Below are 16,973 nucleotides of genomic sequence, written 5' to 3' on the forward strand. Positions count from 1 at the left end.
GTCCCCGCCCCCCCCCTGTATCCTGTACTGATTTTTAAGTCTGAGGAAACTATACGTTCCTTGTCTTTATTTTTAAGTCTGAGGAAACTATACGTTCCTTGTATTTATTTTTGAGTCTGAGGAAACTATACGTTCCTTGTATTTATTTTTAAGTCTGAGGAAACTATACGTTCCTTGTATTGATTTTTAAGTCTGAGGAAACTATACGTTCCTTGTATTGATTTTAAGACCGGAAAAACTATACGTTCTTTGTATTTATTTTAAGACCGGAAAAACTATACGTTCCTTGTATTTATTTTAAGACCGGAAAAACTATATACATCCCTGGTTTTGAAACACAGAATAAACTTTAACTGTCCTGGCTGTCTTTTCCTAATCTATGGAATATCCTTTTTGTGCATAATAAAGCTATAAGATATACAAACTTTACCAACGTAGATATACATTGATATACTATTCTCTAGGGATATCTTTAGACACAGAACCTTTGCTTAACTCTTCGGAGAATATAAATATAAAAATTTTAATTAGATCCTGGATTTTTTTTGTTTTACTCTGAACCTGTTTCAAGCTCTAGCTCCGGGTATGTCTCTGAGGCTGAAAGAGCTGTGGCTGCCTATATGAATATATATGCAGTGTTTAGCTGCCACCAGGCAGTATCTGCCTAGAGCTTCAATGTTTACCCAAAATATGTTGGGACTAGGTCAGTCATTTCCCCAGTTTATATTGATCAAGAATATGAAAGCAGTGCCTGGGGTGGGTAGGGAGGAGGAGGGGCGGGATGTATCCGTGACGTAAGACCGATGGTTTATCATGTTTAAATGTCCAAGTATACACACGGGGCCAGCTCCGCGAACCTGGTTTAAAGTTGGGTATTTAAACTGGGACCTGGAGCCGGAGCTCTCCAGGGTTGCTACGGCGGTGCCACCCATCAAGGGTAGGAGGGGCCGAGCCAAGAAGATCGATGCTGCGCGGTAGTTGAAAATCAATATTATGAAGAGAACGGAGGGGAAACTAAAGCTTCTCAGGCGGGGGGAAGGGAAAGCAAGAAAGCAGTCCTTGCTGGGACACAGTAGTGTGTCAGCTGCATAGCAGAGAGTGTAGGGTGAGGGCAGAAATGTATTGATTTTTCACAAACCTCTCAGTAAAACTGAATATGCAGAATGAAATTCAGATCCTGGCCCAGGTTACTTGATATCTCAGCTTTTTAACAGTGAGAACATTTCTAGTTTGATTCAAACCAAGAGAGGAAGTGTTTTTATTCAAATGTAATCATTGATTTTATCATGTTATCTGCAGAGAAAGTCCAGGATCCCTCAGGACGGAGCAGGTTGTCAAAATTGAACCTTGTAACTTCAGGTACTAGTCCGAGCTGCAGCTCACGCAAGTGATTAAAGAATATGACTGAGTGCGTTATAGAAGAGCAATTTATCTGTAGATATTGTGACAAACCTCTGTATTCTCCTAGATCTCTGCAATTACATGAGGATAAACACACAGAAAACTTAAAGTTTCAGTGCACTTATTGTGATAAAACTTTTCCAAATCTAAACTCTCTCACCCGACATGAGCAAACCCATTCTGGGGATAAGGACTACCTCTGCCCCTTTTGTGAGCTAGGGTTTAATGAGAAGAATAGTCTTGTGAATCATATTACCAAAATGCATTCTATACATCTTAATACAAGTGATCTTCAGACAGAGGAGAGGAAACCCTTTCTCTCCAACCTTGAAACTATAAAATCTAGTCAGAAACCGATTCAAACTCAACAAATAAGAAACTTCCCTGTGACCAGTAGCAAGAGTGAGAACTATGTCTCCACTACGACCAGGGCCGAGGGGTCCAAAGAGGCGAGGTTCCAGTGCGGATACTGCGAGAAGAGCTTTGCAACCCCGAGCAAGGTTAAAAGACACATCCTAACACACACCGGGGAGAAGCCCTTCGTGTGCCAATTTTGCCAACGTGGGTTCAGCCAGAAAGTTCACATGATGGAACATATTTCCAAACATCATGCTGATGAAAGCTTGAAAGCTCAGCAGGAAGCTGCAGCGGCTGCTGCAGCTGCTGCTGCAGTTGCTCAGGCAGCAGCTCCAGCTCCTCTCATCAAAACTTTGCCCAGTAATAAAATTTATGCAACACAAACTATTACAACCTCACCGTTAATAAATTCTAGTCAATCTCAGCTTCGGCTTCCCTCTAGTCAAACCATTACAACTGCTCAAGTAGTTGCTGATACTACTGCAGTGCAAATCCCAATACCTGGAAACTCTTATATTGTTGCTGAATTCTCTCTCAAACCTGACTCAGATTTGTCTGATCAAGATCAGGTTGATACTACTGATTGCCATGACAAGGGGGAGATAATGGCAATCCCAATGAGTCAGCATAACCTGGAGTTTGGCTCCTTAACCAAGCCTGGAGAAGGACCCTTTCTCAGCTCAGCCACAAGCTATCAGACAATTTCTCAGTCTAATGAAAGACCCTTTGTATGTCCCCACTGTAGCGCAGACTTTATTAGGCAGTCCAACCTTAGTGTACACATGATGAAGGTACATGGAGAAGCTGTAGAGGTTCGAACCCATCAGTGTACATATTGTGACAAAAAATTTAAATACCCCAATAAGAAACGTCTCCACGAGATGACACACACTGGTGAGAAGCCAAATGTTTGTCAGTTTTGTACAATGGGATTCTTCAAGAAGTCCCGGCTCCGGGCTCACCTGACCAAGGTCCATGGGATACCAGAGGACGAAGTGAGCAACCCTAACAGCAGCTACCTGCAGAACCCAACCAGCACCACCCAGACCATCATACAGAAGACTGTAACAATAAATAACAGTTCTGGAGAACACTTCTGCCAGTATTGCCAAAAACCGTTCAACAACCGGACAGATCTCCTGATTCATGAGCGCCAAGAGGCCATGGAGTTTGAACAGCTTCATGAGATGTTTGAGGACAGTGAGTTTACTGGTTTAGAGGTCAACGGTCAGACAGATATAATCCAGAACGCTCTGCTCACAGCAGGGATAGAGAACGGTCTGGGATCACCTAGTGTCACAGATTCAGACTCAGTTGTAACTATCTCTGAAGCAGACATTGATTCCTTCTCCATAGGTTTCATCCCGGATGCCAACTGGAGCAACGAAGTGAGCACAAACTGTACATCCTCCAATAACTCTGGTGACCCCTTCTCCTCCTCTCTCCAACCCTTGGACCTCAAGTTCAGTCATACTGATGATCATACACAAAGCATTCAGACATCTTCTCATGCAGATCTACAAGCAATATCTGGCACCATTTACACCTCATCAGATTCTTTTCAGAATATAAAAACAGAAGCACCATCTCTAGGAGAGATAAACCAGATGTGGGAGACAACCGTTGCTCTTTCAGGGGTTCCAACAACACTGAACTCAATAATTAAGTCTGAACCTCTTCTATCCTCTACCCAGGGTGAGATATTCACCACTTCTACGTCAACCCTGAACGGAATCTACACAGAGACCTTCACCATCCCTTCAGGAGGGTTGACCCAGGAGCAGCTCAACGCATCCATCATCAGTATTGCTGGTGGCTCAGCTCAGATCATCAACGGAGCTGATATTGACTTCAGTAAGCTGCAGGCCGGGAGCTTCACAGTCTCAGCTCAGCAGCTTATTGATGCTGACTCACTTACCACAAACTTTCATCCTAGTCTCAAATCTCAAATTCAGTGGGTTGATGATGCAAGCCTGCCTGCAGGCTGGAAAACAAGGCAGCATTACCGTGAAGGTCAACTGAGTAAGGTTGACACCTACTACATGGCTCCTGACGGAGCACAGTTTAGATCCAAGTGGAAGGTGGTGGAGTACATGGAGGCTTCAGGTTCCTATTGCCAGGAGGAGATCGACTGGGTGAAGAGCTCGATCACAACCGCTAAACCTGACTCCAGTGTCACAGTGATCAAGGAGCGCTCGGATAAGTTAAAGAGGGAGTGGAAGGACGACGATCCAACCGTACCGGTGGACTGGAAGGTGGCGTGGACGACCACCAGCGACAACAGGGCCAAGATTGCGTTTATGTCCCCAGATAAGAAAATATTTCACTCTAGGAAGAGTGCACTACAGCACATGCTAGCTGCTGGTACCTACTCCCAGCTGGATATTGAGAAGATGACCAAGGGACTCAATGTACTTCTAAATGTTGGAGACGAATGGAAAGAAGGTAATTTAATTAATTTCAGTTTTCCTTCTTTTCAAAATTCATGATTTGAATTTTCTCCGCCATTCATAAAATTTTTACCAAATATTCATGTTGCTGGCATAGATTTTAATAAATCAATACACAATTTATCTTCTCGAAATTAATTGTTGAAACAGAGGCCGAATTTAAAGAATTTGAGACGCGGCTAAATTTCATTAAATTCGGACTCTAATCTCACAAAAAACATTAAAAAGGAATTGAGTTTTTCCCACAAACTTTGATTTTCTAATCCCTATATCTTAGCAATTTAATATCGTTGAATTCAGATATTAATTCTGTTAGATCTCAGTTCGAAATAAAAAGGTTCACACAATCAGGTTACAAAGATATAGGGATTTAAAAAATTGAATTTGTGGCAAGGACTCAATCCTTTTTTTGTTCAAAATTTTTGTTCATGAGAATCTAAACCCATGCAATCTCAGGGAGCGTAAATTTTCTACAAGAGTTTTGAAGATACTTTTTTGGTCCTTTCAAAACAAAGCTAGTTTTTTTGTCCGTCTTTATTACAAATCTGATTTAAATTTGCCCACTTTAAGGTTGGTTATCATGAAATAAGAATTATTTTAATCTGTTTGTGAACTGAATAGTCTCGTGTTCTGATTATTCTCCGGGTACTTCACAGAGTAGGGAAGAGTATGTATCTTCGGAGCAATGGAGGATGAGGCGGAAATATTATTCAATAAATTGAAATTTTTGCTTCGTACTTTTCTCTGGCAGATTAATATCGTGGATTGTTGAAACTTTCCAAAGGAATTGAGTCTTTGCCACAAATCCTAATTTCCTAACTCATATATCTTTGCATCCGAAAGTAGCCCTTAGATATTTCAAACTATGAATTATGAACTAAAGGAATTGAGTATTTGTCACAAACTTAAATTTTCTAACCCTTATATCTTAGCAACTTGATGGCGCAAACCTTTGATATTTCAAACTTAGATTATGTGATCTAGCAGAATTCATAGCTTGAAATATCTAAGGTCTACGACACTGGGCTGCAAATATATAGGGATTAGAAAATCTGAGTTTGTGGCAAAGACTCAAATCCTTTGTAATACTAAAGGTTTACATTAACAGGTTGCAAAGACATAGGGTATAGAATATTTGAGTTTGTAGCAAAGACTCAACTCCTTTGTTTAAAAATAAATTCTTATTGAATTATTTTCACCTTATGCGATTTTTATTTCTAAAGTGTTCAATATCTTCTGATGACCATATCTACTATATTATGAAGTTTGGTACTTTATTATGTGTCCTAGACTCCTAAAGATATATTTAAAGATTTCTAAAGTTATCCCTTGAGTTATCCGAATATTTCTGACAGTTTTAAACTTTATTTGAAAGTTATATAAGTCTTTAGGCACGAACTCCTTTAAAACCTTCTCTCACTAAAATAAAGTTTTGTAAATTAAAAAAATCTTTGGCATTTTCCTCGTTGTCTTTGCTGGAGAAATCCAAGAGTTCATGGTAAAGGGTGGGTTGGATTGGGGAATGGGGGAGGATAAAGGGGTGGGANTAGCCCCCCCTCTCTTCTCTCAAGTCCTACATCCCAACTGTCAGTATACAAATGTGTTATGTTTATGTGTAATGTTAAATAAATAGAAGAAGCCCTGAAACCGGCACATATCAACTAAATGTCATTTTTTCTTGTTTTTACCTTTTCCAAATTTCAGTGCTATGTTGCTTTAAAGGGACTATCGGTTAAATATAAAGCTAGTTGTGTGCACTATTCACAATGGTACCCTTTAACATCTAACTGAGAAACAATGAGAAAGATATTTTTGTTTTTTATTCTAAACATGTTCAATTTTGACCATTTCATTCCTTCTCTCCGCAGCATAAATTTACTGACACTTTTAGAAAAAAACTAGCTTTTCAGAAATATAAAGGAATTGAGTTTTTGCCACAAAATTAAATTTACTAATCCCTATATCTTTGAAACCTGATCAATGATCATGTAAACCTTGATATGTCAAACCTAAACCATTTTATCATACATGGAATTAATAGTTTTGAATATCAAAGGTCTATGAGTTCGGGTTGCAAAGATAATAGGATTAGAAAATCAGTTCCTTTTCAGTCAGTAAAACAAAATGATATCTCAAGGATTTCATTCTGAAAATGAGTTTGCAATAGAGGGTATTAGAATTGATTTACTTAGATTAATATACGTACTTTGATTTATTTACTTATATTAATATACGTACTTTAATTTATTTACTTTCATTAATATACGTACTTTGATTTTTTGTGTGAATTTATTACCTATAATAGTACATTTCATTTTGCTACAAATATGTTTCGTCGTTTTGCTCCAAACAATTTTAATTTTGTTTGAAACTCTTTTTATTTTGCTTTACTCACTTTTCTTTTCATTTTGCTTGCAGCTTTTTTAGCTTTGAACCCTTTTTATTTTTATTTAATTCTTCCGATTTGCTTAATATACCTTGCGGTTTGCTTAATATAACTTACGGTTTGCTTTAGATATTTTTCATTTTGTTTATTTAAAACTATCTTTGATCTGTAAGAATTTCTTTGAATGTGTACTATGTGATATATGCAAATATTTAAAAACTTATTTTAGTAAGTTCTTACTGAGATTTTAGAAATAGAGCGACGCAAATTTCTTGAAGTTATTCCCCCTCANTCTTGATGGATTCGTGCTAGAAAAGAATAAGGGAATATTTAAAAGTTTGAGTAGTTCATCAAATTTTCCGACATATTCGCGTGAAAACATTAAAGATCCCCTCAATTTGATTTTATCTAACTAAAACAAAATAAACTAAAGAAAATTCAAAATATAAAAAAAAATTATTTTTGAACTTTTGATGGTCTTGGCATTTAAATATTCTAAAAAATTGATTTAATTTGATCAATTTCAATGATTTTTCTGATCGAATGTTAAACAGCATAAAATCAATAAATTTTCTATAAATTTTAAATATTTTCAATTTCGATTATCATCTTGATTGATTGATTGATCCAATTCCCTGGTTTTAATACTATTCTCTAATCCCCTAGTATTGATCTTATCTCGTAGTATTGATCTTTTCTCCTAGCATTGATCTTTCTCCTACTATTAATCCTTTTCTCTAGTATTGATCCTGTTCTCTAGCATTTATCCTATCCCCTGCTATTGATCCTAGCCTCTATTATTGATCTTATCTCTTATTATTGATCTTATCTCGTAGAATTGATTCTATTATCTAGTATGGACCCTATTCTCTAGTATTGATCCTAGCCTCTACTTTTGATCCTATCTCCTATTATCGGTCATATCTCCTTTTATTGATCTTTTTCCCCTACTTTTGATCCTGCCTTCTAGTAATGATCCTACCTTCTACTATTGATCCTATACCCTGAAATTGATCCTATCCCCTGAAATTGATCCTATCCCCTGAAATTGATCCTATCCCTTACTATTGATCCTATCCCCTACTATTGATCCTATCCCCTACTATTGATCCTATCCCTTACTATTGATTCTACCTCATATTATTGATCCTATTGGCTACTAATGATCCTATCCCCTGAAATCGATCCTATCCCCTGAAATTGATCCTATGCCCTGAAATTGATGCTATCCCCTGAAATTTATCCTATCGCCTGAAATTGATTCCTGTCTTCTGAAATTGATCCTATCCCCTGAAATTGATCCTATCGCCTGAAATTGATCCTATCCCCTGAAATTGATCGTTTACCTCCTGTAAAACCTTGACCCCTCTCCATGTAAGTTAACAGTTCTGTGAACAGGTGTAAATATTGATCAAACTGATTTAATCTATCTATCTATCTATCCATCTATTTATGTATCTATCTATCTATCTATCCATCCATTTATTTATGTATCTATCTATCAATCTATCTATTCATCTACCCATCCATCTATATAATTGTATATATTTTTATCTATCTATCTATTTTTCTATCTTTCTATCGTTCAATCATTTATCCGTTATCTATCTATATCTATTTAGCTATATTTCTATCTATCTATCTATCCAGCTGTACTTTCATTCATCCATATTTTCCTCTATTTATCTATCTTTCTTTACAGGCCTGTTTAGTAGCTGTTTAAAACTTGGATTGTAAAAAAATCATTAAAATGTTTGCCTCTCCCTTCTTTTAACAAAATCCCTTTCCCTTTATAATAACTACAATTTTACTTTTCCTCACCCTTCATAATTCCCCCTTTTAATCCCCCTTTAATCCCCCTTTAATCCCCCCCTTTTCCCTCTTCAAGAATCCATTACGAGTTCCTCTCCCCCCAGAACGAGTTCTTCAAGTCCCGTAAGGCCGTGGTGGAGCACATGACGAACGACGGGAACTACACACAGGACCAGATCGAGATGGTTCGGCTCCAGACGACACCGCAGACGGACAAGAACGGGAAGAAAAAGCCTGCGGTGCCCATGCGTCAAGACAACTCCCCCTGTAACCCGCTGATCGGATGGAAGGCGGGGAACACAACCCTCCCGCCGGGATGGAAGATCAAGCGACATGAGTATGCGAACCAGACGGTCTACTTCTACATGTCTCCGAAGGGCGACATCATCAAGTCCCGACGTGGTGTGATTGATTATATGTTTGATGACGGAGGTTATGAGGAGAAGGATTTTAATATTGTGATAAGCGGAGCCAAACAGAGAAAGGTCGCACTTCAAGAACTTTACGAGAACAAAACTTGCAAGAAGAGGAAGAAGAAGAAAGGAAAGACCATGCCCGAGGATCCGGACCTACTGGAGCTCGATATTGCAGACTCAGACGACAACATGGACGCTGAGACAGAGGATCTGAAAAAATCACCAAAGAAACCAAAAATCGACAAGGAATTGATCCAGCCGACAAGGCGCTCAGGAAGAGTTGCCTCGAAGATCAAGGAGCGACGAAAACACGAATCAGAGGATGAGGAAGATGACGAGGATGTGGAGGACGGAAAGAGGAAGGCCGAGGATGAGTTGGAGGAGAGGTTGAAGCGAGCCCGGTTATCTCCCAGCCTCAACATGCCTGAGGACTGTCTCGACATAAAGCAGGAAGAGGACATCAAGTCTGAAGTGCTAGAGCTGGACATTCAATACGATCTTGACATCAAGTCTGAAAATGCCAAAGATATAGAGTTCAAAGAAGAGGAGGAGGATGAGGAGGAGGAAGAAGATGAAGAGGATGAAGATGAGAAAGATTTATTAGAAAATTCCATCCAGTATTTAGATTCCCAGGACCATCATGTCTCTCTCGGAGATATCATGGTCGATGCAAATGATATCCAAGAGTTCAAAAAGTACGACGACCTAGAAGTGAAGCTCCATGACGGATCTAGTCTAGTTAATGTTACAAATTCAAATAATGTTGAGCATTCGGCTTATAACGTTGTTGTTAATGTTCTAACCGACATTGTGTCGACTATTTCAGAATGAATTGGTTTCACGCATTTTGGAAACCCTTAGGTGTACATTTAATTATTATTATTAGATAATTTATCCTTTCTCGATCTCACTTATTTTTTTTATTATCATTATTCCTGTATTCTATATATATGTATGTCGTTACCTAGTAATTATGTTATTTGTAATCTTAAAAAATACAGCTAGTTCTCTGTATCTTTATTTAAGACGCGAATATCAAAATTAGTTGAAAGAAATTATTCAAGAAAGTTAACTCTTAAACCCCCCCCCTCCCCCCGCTAAAATTTCCCCCATTAAAAATATATTACAGACTATTAAGAATATTGAGTTTTTTTAACAACAAATTTAAATTATCTGGAGAAAGAACATTATCAATTGTTGTAAAGGGGGGGGGGAACAATGGGCAACATACGTTATTTTCTTCAAATAAATTGAGTCTTTGCCCCAAACTATGAATTCGTTTCCTAAAGTTTTGAAACCCAATGTCGTAAACCTTAATAATTTTAAATTATGAATTCTGTTAAAACAAAAAATTAGACTTTGAAAATTGTTTAGGTTAAGACCATCAGGTTGAAAAAATATGGGGATTAGAAAATTTGAGTTTGTTGCAAAGACTCAATTCCGTTCTTAAAGAAAAACCATCACAAGTACATATTTCAGTCTAAATGTGCCAATGGATTATATTAGAAGTTACTTTTTTAGCAATTTTAATATAAGGAGCAGATTACACTTTTGTTAAGAGAAATGTTTTTTTGTTCTGATGGCAAGTAAGGTTACCCATGAATAATAAGATTTAAGAGACGATTGTACGCAATTTATTCAGCGTTAGTTTAAATTCATAGATTCTTGGATTCTTATAGCTTTACTCTAGCTTCTCTTTTTCCGAAATTTGAAAGTTTACCGATAGGAGATAGATTTTTTAGACAGATTGCCAAATTCAACATTAAGACTGATATATTTAAAAAGTATTAGGTCATTATAATCTTATCCTTATAGAGATATTTATCGATAGGGTTGGATGAGAAACCAAAACTTTATTTCTTTGGATTCATTTGATCTGTTTTGGTGGAAGTATAGTAGTGTTGCAGTAGAAGAAATGCTGAGAGATATATCCGGTATTGATTCTACCAGGGTTCAGCTCAGGGAGCTCAGGGTTCCACAGCTACATCAAAACCGGAGAGATGAGAGGGAGAGACAGAGAGAGAGAGAGAGACAGAGAGAAAGAGAGAGAATAAATATTTGATTCTAGGATGGAGAGATAGTTTACTAAATATAGATATATTGAGATATTATTATTAAATATTGATACACACACACAGATGCAATAAGGCAATACTTTGTGTCAGAAAACATGGACTCTTGATGCATAGATGGATAGATAGATGGATACATATTGTTGATAGATGAATAGATAGAAAGATAGATAGATTGTTAGATATAGATAGATAGATAGATAGATAGAAAAATAGAAAGATAGTTAAATAGAAATACACATATATAGATAGAAAGATAGATAAATAGATGCTTAGATGCTTAGATAGATAAATAGATTGATAGAAGGTTAGATAGATAGATAGTTACATAGAAAGATACAGAGATAGATAGATAGATAGATAGATAAATAGATGGTTAGATAGTACAGCTAATAGAAGGAAAGATAGACAAGTATAAATGTTAATACACATATTGAAAAATAGATAGATAGATTTTTATATGGATAGATATATAGTATAGATAGATAGGTAGATAGAAAGATAGTTACATAGAAAGATATATAGAAAGATGGATATTTCAGGTTATAAACTTCACATTTTATTAAAAAAGAATTATTCTAAACATAATGTTTCACGCCTCATGACGATCCTCAGTAGTCAAAATTCTTTAAACAACTAAAATTCCAAGATTTTTTTCATCACATATTGCGTATTCAAAAAAAATATTACAAACATTTCTTTGCAATAATTTTCATTTTAAAAATTATATAGCACTTAACTGCAACATTCAAATTATTAGATATATATAAAAACATGATCACATCAGGCTAAATCGATGATAAAAGATATTTTCTTATTAATACACGTACGCTGATTTAGAAGATAATGATGTGTAGATGATAAGGTTTTTTTTCTGTGTTGCATAAATTGCATCTCTTCTTGGTTGGATGATATGAGGGTGCATACATGTCGATAAACTTTAGAAAGATATATCTATCCATAGAAAGATGGATAGCTAGATAGATGGATGGATAAATAGATAGATGGAAGGATAGATAGATAGATAGATACATAGATAGATAGATAGCTAGATAGATAGCTAGATAGATAAATAGATAGATAAATAGATAGATAGGTAGATAGATAGATAGATAGATAGATAGATAGATAGATAGATAGATAGATAGATAGATAGATAGATAGATAGATAGATAGATAGATAGATAGATAGATAGATAAATAGATAGATAGATAGATAGATAGATAGATAGATAGATAGATAGATAGATAGATAGATAGATAGATAGATAGATAGATAGATAGATAGATAGATAGATAGATAGATAGATAGATAGATAGATAGATAGATAGAGAGATATCGATCTATTCATGGGTTAGACCAGTCACAAACAGTTGATAAACATAAATATCAAATGGTTTGAGTTATGTTCATATTTGTAGAATATATTAATTCTCCTCTAGACCATTTATTTCAGGGATTTATGTATTCATCAAATTAACAGTTCAAACAATAAACAATATTTCTTATTAAAAAAATTGTTTTAAGAATTAAAAATTGTAGGTTTTTATTTTGTTGTTGATTTGGTGAAATTTTTAGATTTTAAAAATGCTTTTTACTTTTCTGCTCTGTTCCTCTTTCATTTTTAGATTATTTTTGATGCAAACATCTGATTATCAAAATATCACATCGTGTTTACATTTCATTTACTAGCTAGGCTTCTATTTCAATAGTTAACATAGTTCTCTGTGCATACATTGTAGTACAAAAACAAACAAAAAGTTCGCGGATTTTATAAAAAAAAATTTAGTGGATTTTCAAAATTGAATAAAAGTCGAATTTTGTTAGAGATTAATTTTTGAAATTTTGACCATCTATAAACCTTCCCTGTGTACATGTGAAGTCCCACACAAAATTTGAACCCGATCGGTTTATCCGTTTTATTGGAAACAAACTGACAGACAAACAAACAGACAAGCAAAGTATATATATATAGATATTCCATATAATGCACAGTAAAATAGAAAGCATTGAATGTAAAGGGGGCGGAATAATTAGTATCAGACAATAAGTATAAATAAATAAAATATAAAGAGAAAGCTAAAAAAGAGAAATGTATAAACTTTGATCAATAATACAACAATAATACAACAATAATACAACACAACCATAACAAATATTTTTATTCATAAATTACAGGGATATTTAGATATTAAGTATAATAATACGAAATACCGATAGTAATAAAATAATAAACGTACTTACCTGCAATTGTACAACATAGTATTGTTGCAAATAAACAAGATTTTTTCTGGCGAACAAATTTCGCTTTTGTGAGTTTCTTTAACGCCGATCATTTTTTGTTTGCTTTTTTATAGAATATTTAGCTGTTTCTTCTTTTGTTTTTAAGAAAGGATTTTTAAAAATTTGGATAAAGGAGTTTTTGCCACAAACTTTGATTTTCAAATCTCTATATCTTTGTAACCCAATGTCGTAGACATTAGATATTTCAAACTATAAATACTTATAGATAAACTAATCCAAGTTTGAAATATCAGAGGTTTGCACCATCAGGTTGCAAAGACATTGAGATCAGAAGATTTGAGTTTGTGGCAAAAACTCAATTCCTTAATTTCTAAATTTTGAAGAAACCAATTTTCTGGGCTATGTCACTCTAAACTGGTACGATTCAATGTGCGATAAGAAAATTGTCTTAATATCTAAGACTTCGTAAATGTTTTTACACAAAAAGGTAGACCACCTTTTATAAAGCTCGTAAGACGTACAGCCTCTTTCATTATATAATTATAAATAAATTGAAAATAAAAAAACTATCATTGCATTTAACTGTTAAAACAACGTTCTCATTAGTTTTTCTACAGGGTGTCCCACGAAACATGACAGTTGGTAAATAGTTTTGAATGCCGTCTTCCATACACTGTATTAGATATTAAAGGCTGTTTGCAGTTTATTTCGTTTAAGAAATCTTTTGTTTGAATATATTTTAATTTGAAGTTAAGTTTACTATAATATATATAATATAATATATAATATTTTATTATTGTCTTTGGTATTAAACAACTTAATAAATTATGGAAGAAGACATTCTAAACTATTTACCAACTGTCATGTTTCGCGGAACACCCTGTAACTAAATAAAAACTGCATTCTCCCTTATCCTTAATAAACATAAGACACAGCAATTGTGCAATTTAAACAGACCCATTTAACTTAATAAGTTATTCAATATTAAGTTACAAATAAATCTATTTTCTTTTAACACCTTCAAATACAGTCAAGTATTTCTATTATGTTGTCTTCCTATTCCACAGTTTTCTGGTTATCCCTGTAATTATGACTATCATTCTTTTATAATAATTACTATATTACTAATTATGTTCTTGATTGAACTATATTCATAAAGATATATCTATATAATGTTAATCAACAATAATTTTGTTATTACATAACAATCTAAATCCTATCATGAATAAACATAGATCCAGGATGCTTTAAAAAGTTGCATCAATTTTCAAGACTGGGACGAATTGGAAGTGTCGCAACGCCTTGGCATTCAACGATTTTTCTCTCAAGAAATCATGACCCCCCCCCCTTTAAAAAGCTGAAGAATTGTTTTTTAGAAGACGACAATTCAAACTAACTTTAAAACTTGGTGAGGACGATCGTTGCTAAGCTTACTCACATAATAGAGATAAACAATTTAAAAATATCGGATAGTAGACTAGTAGTAGTATACAACTCAGCTGACATTGCGTGGTTTAAAAGAGATTTTATTCAAGCGTTCATTATATTATTCTACATTTCTATATTCACTTAAGTTATTGTAAAGAATTCATATCAATAATTTCTTATATCTTAGTCTATATAAGATATTCAAACATATATTATGCAGAAAAATTTGCAAATTAACATTAAAGTTATAAGAGTATACATTTTCTATTACTAATCTACCTGTTATTTGATGCGTAACAATCAATATTACGCTGAAGAGTTACTCAAGTCTAAGCTATAGACTGGATTTTCAATTCAATTAAAAATAAAGTAAAAAGTATGTCGCAGCAAGTTCCTCTTTAAAATCAGCATTTATTTTTAAAAGATAATTAAGCTCTAGCTATCATGAACCTGTTAATTTCTTTTATAGATCTTATTTTAAATAGTTTTTAAAAATTTCAAAGATCAAAGATAATTTTAACTTTTTAAAATGTTGTTTAATGATAAACCGTGAACTTTTTTTTTTTATTCTTAGAATCTTTGTGAAAGTCAAAATAAAGATACGGCATCAGTAAAATCAATGAAAATCAAAAATTATAATTATAATCCATGTTTATGGCAAAGTTAAGATTATTAGATATATAGAAGAAAAATAAGCAACATAAAAACAGTGTATGGAACTAAAAAACCAGTTTTGAAATCAGTGTAAAAAAATTCATTATAAATGCGAAAGGTATCTGTAAGATTAAGGAGCAAAGGAGGGGGGGNTAAAAACGCACAGGATTTGAGATTCTAAAGTTTTAAACTTTAATCAATTTAAAACTTTAAAATGTAAAAATGAGATTTATCATAGAATAGGAAGCCCCCCCCTGTTTACTCTCTCAAAGTTGACTCATTATACTGCAACACTGAAATCTGAATCTTTAAAAATAAAGCCTCCATATCAACATTATTCAGCAATCAAAAGTCTAGGGTTTTCTACATTTTGACCCAGTTACATTACAATATATACTCTATAATTCAGGGCTGTATATGGTCTGTACGCCCTAACTTTTTACTATTACTAAATTTTTTTAATAGCAATAAATAAAAAAAATGTTGAAAATATTCTATAAATCAATGTTTTTGAAGTGTGAAGCCAAACTGCTGTGTAGGATGAATGTATATTATAGAAGAGGTTTAAATTATAAACTTTAGTCGTTTACCGTGTATTCAGCTAGTACAGCACTAGCTAAATAATATATCCACTGTGTTATCGTATCTTTAGTATTATCTAAATAGTAAATACACCTTGTTATATTTGACTGCAGCGCTGCATAACGACAAACAAACGGGGTTTACCATTAACGACCAATTCGTTTGAAAAATTATCGAACGCTGTCGTTAGGACCTGAACAATCATGAATTAGAAAACCGAAGATATCTTCAATCTTCAAAATCTAAGTTTCAAGAAAAGGTTAAATCCTGCAGCATAGTACATAGTATACTTTATTAATCGAGGCACACTATATTTTTTTAATATTGATCGTAGGCAGTATTTGAGTCCTAGTACTATACGTGATCTTGAATACATTTCTAAATAATTTTTTTCTCTTGTTTCTTTGTAAAATTCAGTGAAAAATTGTTTCAGAGTTAAAAATTGTGTTATTTTTAAGAGTTAAAGTATGAGTGAAAATTATGTCATTTTTCAGAGTTAAAGTATGAGTGAAAATTATGTCATGTTTCAGAGTTAAAGTATGAGTAAAAATTATGTCATGTTTCAGAGTTAAAGTATGTTTGAAACATTGTACTACGTTTCAGAATTAAAATATGAGTGAAACATTGGTTTATGTTTCATAGTTAAAGTATGAGTGAAAATTATGTCATATTTCAGAGTTTAAGTATGAGTGAAACATTGGTTTATGTTTCAGAGTTAAGGTATGAGAGAAATTATTTCATGTTTCAGAGTTAAAGTATGTTTGAAACATTGTACTACGTTTCAGAATTAAAGTATGAGTGAAACATTGGTTTATGTTTCAGAGTTAAAGTATGAGTGAAACATTGTGCTACGTTTCAGAGTTAAAGTATGAGTGAAACATTGGTTTATGTTTCAGAGTTAAAGTATGAGAACATAATTAATATAGATTTAAACTATGGGTAAAAATTATGTTTCAGAGTTAAAAATTTACTGAAAATTGTGTTATATTTCTGTTTCTGACTTTAAAAATGAATGACAATTGTGTTATGTTTTAGAGTTAAAGTATGAGTTAAACATTTATTTATGTTTCAAAGTTAACGAATAAGTGAATCATTAATTTATGTTTCATGTTAAAGTATGAATGAGACATTAATTTATGTTTTAGAGTTAACGAATAAGTGAATCATTTA

At 33.9% G+C, this 16,973-nt stretch overlaps 2 protein-coding genes across 6 annotated transcripts in view; one reads left to right on the forward strand and one right to left on the reverse strand.

Moving 5' to 3' along the window:
- LOC111699095 (rho guanine nucleotide exchange factor 18) overlaps positions 1–9,540 on the reverse strand; it is a 56,723-nt gene extending 47,183 nt beyond the window's left edge. For all 5 annotated transcript variants that reach the window (XR_002764674.1, XR_002764675.1, XR_002764673.1 and 2 more), the window contains exons 1-2: positions 9,528–9,540; positions 3,433–3,437 (exon numbers count right to left, since the gene is read on the reverse strand). The gene's annotated coding sequence lies outside the window, so the exon portion shown is untranslated. The remainder of the gene's footprint in view (positions 1–3,432; positions 3,438–9,527) is intronic.
- Positions 805–16,961, forward strand: LOC111699098 (zinc finger protein 236). The gene is made up of 4 exons (XM_023469668.1): positions 805–4,203; positions 4,509–4,545; positions 8,483–9,355; positions 16,949–16,961. Exons 1-4 carry the CDS (start codon positions 1,401–1,403, stop codon positions 16,959–16,961), a joined length of 3,726 nt encoding a protein of 1,241 aa, XP_023325436.1. The 5' UTR covers positions 805–1,400.
- Positions 16,962–16,973: the final 12 nt, after the last annotated feature.

Source organism: Eurytemora carolleeae, unplaced genomic scaffold (assembly GCF_000591075.1).
Source record: "Eurytemora carolleeae unplaced genomic scaffold, Eaff_2.0 scaffold215, whole genome shotgun sequence".
Lineage (NCBI taxonomy): Eukaryota > Metazoa > Arthropoda > Copepoda > Calanoida > Temoridae > Eurytemora > Eurytemora carolleeae.